This window comes from Argentina silus (assembly GCF_951799395.1).
Source record: "Argentina silus genome assembly, chromosome: 11".
Classification (NCBI taxonomy): Eukaryota; Metazoa; Chordata; class Actinopteri; order Argentiniformes; family Argentinidae; genus Argentina; species Argentina silus.
In genome coordinates this window covers 18,309,875-18,314,874 of record NC_139665.1, presented here as the reverse complement: position 1 = coordinate 18,314,874, position 5,000 = coordinate 18,309,875, and the positions used below count along the sequence as shown (strand labels likewise).

Below are 5,000 nucleotides of genomic sequence, written 5' to 3'. Positions count from 1 at the left end.
ACATCAAAGACACAACAGTGCAGCAGTGCAGCCTGATTTTCCCCTCTGTCTGACATGTGATTTTCTGTGCTCTTACACTCCAGGTGAATGCAGCTTCAGCTCAGCAGGCGTCCATGATGGCTCTGTGTTCAGCAGGATCTTTCAGATCCTTTACAGAAATGAAGAGATTGCGGTAAACGACTGTATGAACTTCAAGGTACACCTGCTCCTCGACGGTGAGAGGGTGAGTATAGCATAGTATAGTCAGTGTACCGTAGTAACCTTGATACTGTATTCTCCTCTACTGTACTAACCCTAACCCTTGACAGGCAGACCTCGCTCATTGACTACGTACCCAAGGCCCCGACGGTCACACCTCACATTAAGTTGTTCTTATACCTTTGTAGTAACACTCTAATTACTCTAGAAACAACATTACATCAACATATTTTAACATAGTGATTTAGTACCGGCTTTATAACTACAATATGCAGTAATCAAGTTGAGCCGTTTTTTTAGTTTTTACGCAAGACTGTTACTATCGCCATTTGTGGAACAACTCTGTGTAAATACAAAGCAATTTCCTTGTAACATAATTTGAATATGTTTTAACAAGACTCATTACAGCATAACTATACAGGTATAGTCTTACGTAACGTAAAGTATCGCCTCCCAGTTTACTGGCACTACCTCTAATAATTCCCGTACCGAGAAGTGATTTGCATGTGTTCCAGACAGGCTAGGATTGACGGGACTGAGCCAAGTTTGTTAAGTTTAAACCCTCCAGACAGTTATTGATGAATTGTCCTCAGTAGGTTCACCGTGAGCATGACTCCAACAATCTGTCTGTTGTTGCTGCTGAGAGCCACTGGGCTCAGATTGATCAGCAGTGACAGTGATGGCTCAGCGCCACGGCCTGGGGATGAATCAGGGCGGAGACAGGGAACCAGAGTACCAGTCTCCCATCTCGTAGCCACCCTTATATTTCTAATATGAAACATTGCCATGTTGATTTTCTCTATCATAACACAAGAATCATGTCCAATCTGAGGTTTGAGACACTTCTATTCAAAGGATTTTGCTATTTCTTACCTGAGAAATAATGGGTGTGCAATGCACACAATTCTCTATCCATGACTAAAAACAGTGAACTGAGATTCAGAATGTAGTTACTGGATTCATCTTCTACAAGTTGGCTACATGGCAGGTCTCCTAATTTTAGAAATTTCATTAAATGTATTTTACATTTATGTGAAGGTGGAGAGACTGTGAGCTTGAAGGCATATCCGATTTCAGCCGTCACCTCTCCCAAAGAACCCTGCTCATTAACCTTCCTGGGGTTATCTGCTCCTTTCTGCCAGAGATAAAACAGACAAAAATAGCACTCTATTTCCCTAGTGTATGTGTGTGTGTGTGTGTGTGTGTGTGTGTGTGTGTGTGTGTGTGTGTGTGTGTGTGTGTGCATGCGTGCATGTGTGAGTGTGTGCCTGTGTTTAATCAATCAGAATATCAATGACTTGGACGATGCTCTTTGTTCTGCACATTGATGTGTGTGTGTGCGTGCGTGCGTGCGTGCGTGCGTGCGTGCGTGCGTGCGTGCGTGCGTGTGTGCGTGCGTGCGTGTGTTCAATCAATCAGAATATCAATAACTTGGACGATGCTGTTTGTTCTGCACATTGATGTGTGTGTGTGTGTGTGTGTGTGTGTGTGTGTGTGTGTGTGTGTGTGTGTGTGTGTGCACGTATTTAATCAATCACAATATCAATAACTTGGATGCAGCTGTTTGCTGCAAATTGCTGTGTGTGTGTGTGTGTGTGTGTGTGTGTGCGTGTGTGCGTGTGTGTGTGCGTGTGTGTGTGTGTGTGTACAAGATCAGTGTGCTAGAGTATGTGAGAAAGAGTTCAAGAGGGAGATTTCATTCTTCAAAAAAATCCATTATTCCTCTTGACAGCGTACTCTTTTGTAGTGTAGGCATGACTTCATGTTTCTCAGAGTTTGTGGAATAGATAACTAAATCCCAAACCCTCAACTCCCTGTGCTTGATCTTGAGTAACCCACTTCTGCTCAGTCTATGGAAAAAGCTTTTTAGTTATTGTTTTGGTTTTAGGTTTCATAAGTAAGCATTCATTCACAACAGGGTGTGCATTAAGAGCTGATATCCGCACACTTCAGCAGTGAGACAATGGGTTTTGGAGAAATATGTGATCTGATTGGCTAAAACCGTGCTCCAAGCCGTGCATTAATCTTTGACAATGCAAGTTAACAATTTTTGTGTGTCTGTCTGTTTTATAATATCATCTTATTCAACTCAACTGATTACTCAAATGTACTCTAGTTTGTGAGTTTGATCTGTGTCAACAGAGTGCAATTGATAGTTTCATGGCTGTTTTATTTGATGGTTGATACCGTATATAGATAGTTGAATTCATGATTGTTTTTGTTCCAATAGGTGGAGGAAGCCCTAAGTGAAGTGGACTTTCAGCTGAAGCTGGACCTTCACTTCACTGACAATGAGCAACAGTATGTTACGGCACAGTTTATCACTTTACTTTTCTTACTGTGCACTCTTTCTTTCTTTTCTCTTTGTGTCTAGTTCCCTTGCACTGCTCTCTGTCTCCTCTCATGGCTGTCTCAGTATAACTCTCTCTCTCTCTCGTTGTTACCATTCAAATAAGTGACAAGAGGTCTGCTGTTGAACATGACAAAACCTTGCTCAAAACAGACTGATAATGATTGTGTGTGTGTGCGTACGTGCATGTGTGTGCGTGTTTGTATCTGAGTTAGAATAAGTGACAGAGGGGTCACTTACTGTAGGATATGCATACCTAGATCTGTTACTCCCTACATGACCTCCCTACATGGACTGTGTTTGTGTTTTGCAGCGCAATAGTTGGGGTACAAACTTGGGATAAATGAGGGGGAGTGGCACATGGTCGCCTCATTAATCATCCCATTTGTGGCTCTCGTAACTTTCTGAGACCTGTTGCACAGTATTAATGACACCCAAGATGGCGCCGAGTATGGCTGCCGTGCTTCGGGCTCCTGAATATGTCACTTATCGTCTTGTCCTACCTCATTGCACTACTGCGTATTTGTATTATTTGTATTGTATGCTGCATTGTCAAGGAACCGAGCCCAAGAATTTTACTCCCTGCACTCGTGTATGAGACGTAACAAATGAACTTGAACTTGAACTTGAACTTGATTAATAACTTGGAGCGACCGCTGTATGTTTATTGGGCATGTTTGTGTACCATTGCCATTGCCTGCATTTGTTCTTGTTGTAAAGTACATGATACTAAGAGTCAACTAATACATATCCAGTCCATGTGCCCTTTAAGAGGATAACAAAGCTCTTCTTTAAAGCACCATACACGACGAGTATGATATTGTGATCCGACTGGGCCCTCTCTGTGCTTTTGTCCTCAGGCTGGGGGAGATCCTGACCGTCCCGGTGATCAGCAGTCGGACCCTGGGCCTCCACTTCCACCCCAGGAGAGGCCTACATCACCACGTCCCAGTCATGTTCGACTACTTCCACCTGTCCGTCATCTCCGTCTCCATACACGCCTCACTGGTTGCCTTACATCAACCACTAATCAGGTACAGTATTCTACTAGGGCTGCCTCCCTGTCACTCACACCACTCCTCTCCGCTCCTCTTACAGTTTGGTTTTGCAGCGAGCGCCACTAAAAGTCATTCTCTTGCTACTTGAATGAATAGTTTTCCAAACAGTTACGTGATGAATCCAGCTGCCGATATCTTAACCTACGTGTTCAGCCATCCATTACGCTGATTACGGCAGAGCTTTATTGATTACATTAGGAGGTAACCGCTCGCCCTCTATTTGGCATTCTCTCTCTCTCTCTCTGTCTCTGTCTCTCTCTCTCTCTCTCTCTCTCTCTCTGTCTCTGTCTCTCTGTCTCTGTCTCTCTCTCTCTCTCTCTCTCTCTGTCTCTGTCTCTCTCTCTGTCTCTGTCTCTCTCTGTCTCTCTCTCTCTCTCTCTCTCTCCCCCTCTATCTCCCCCTTTCTTTCTCTGTCTCTCTCTCTCTCTCTCTCTCTGTTTCCCCCTTTCTTTCTCTCCCCCTCTATCTCCCCCTTTCTTTCTCTGTCTCTCTCTCTCTCTCTCTCTCTCTCTCTCTCTCTCTTTCTCTCGCTCTAGTTTTGCACGTACAGGAAAGGGCTCCTGGCTGGGGAAGGGATCTCCAGAGAGCGGGACCGACCCGTCCGCCATGTCCATAGAGAACCTCATGTTCGGAGCTGGCTACTGCAAGCCTGTCATATCTGAGGTATGTTATAGTACTTCATAGTAACACATTAAACCCTAAATTGTTCAGACTGAAAAGGGAACTAGGGGCCAGGAGCATTTTCAGGAGCATTTACAGTATTTCAGTCCTGTCTTGTCTTGATTCTGTTCCCTCTTCTGTTTTGAGGAAAACTGAAACAATGTTGCAATATAAATATTACAGTACATATGATGTGGTATCATAGAGATTTGGTTGGGATTTGTATTTACTGTGTCTCATCCAAGAGGAAGGGGGGACCAAATCTGACAGGTGACACACTGTAATTCTTTTGATATATGCTCTGTGAAACTGGCCCCAGGATGCAGGATCAGAACGGAGCTGTGCCTCCCCACTGTGTCAAGACACATCGTCAGTCAGGTCCCTGTGTAGCTGTAGAGCATTCGAGACCGTTTTAGTACCCCACATTGAGATGACTACTGCACTGCACCACAGTCCTTCACCACACATTAATGTCCAATTAACCCACAGGCCTCAGCATGCAGGACGCAGGCCTGCTCTCTGTAATAGCAGCTAACTCTCCATTGTGGTAATGGTGTCACTTTCTCATCTGCTTCTCATGCATAAAGGCTAATTTAGTTGTGTTAAGTGGAGTGGGCATGCAGTGCAGAGAGGTCCTTATTGCAGGTTAGATGCTTCAACCACACACCACTCACGTGTCCCTTGGAGGTGTTTGTGATAACCACTGTTTATGGTTCTGCACGTCCAACCGAGCA

General features: G+C 44.4%; 1 protein-coding gene across 1 annotated transcript in view; it reads left to right on the top strand.

Annotated features, from left to right (window-relative positions):
• The window catches only part of fam135b (family with sequence similarity 135 member B), a gene marked incomplete at both ends in the record, with an annotated part of 24,778 nt that overhangs the window by 5,915 nt on the left and 13,863 nt on the right, over window positions 1-5,000 (top strand). The window contains 4 exons of the mRNA XM_083681207.1: window positions 84-223; window positions 2,429-2,499; window positions 3,409-3,582; window positions 4,143-4,269. Of these exons, the coding sequence (XP_083537333.1) occupies window positions 84-223; window positions 2,429-2,499; window positions 3,409-3,582; window positions 4,143-4,269 (512 nt within the window). The remainder of the gene's footprint in view (window positions 1-83; window positions 224-2,428; window positions 2,500-3,408; window positions 3,583-4,142; window positions 4,270-5,000) is intronic.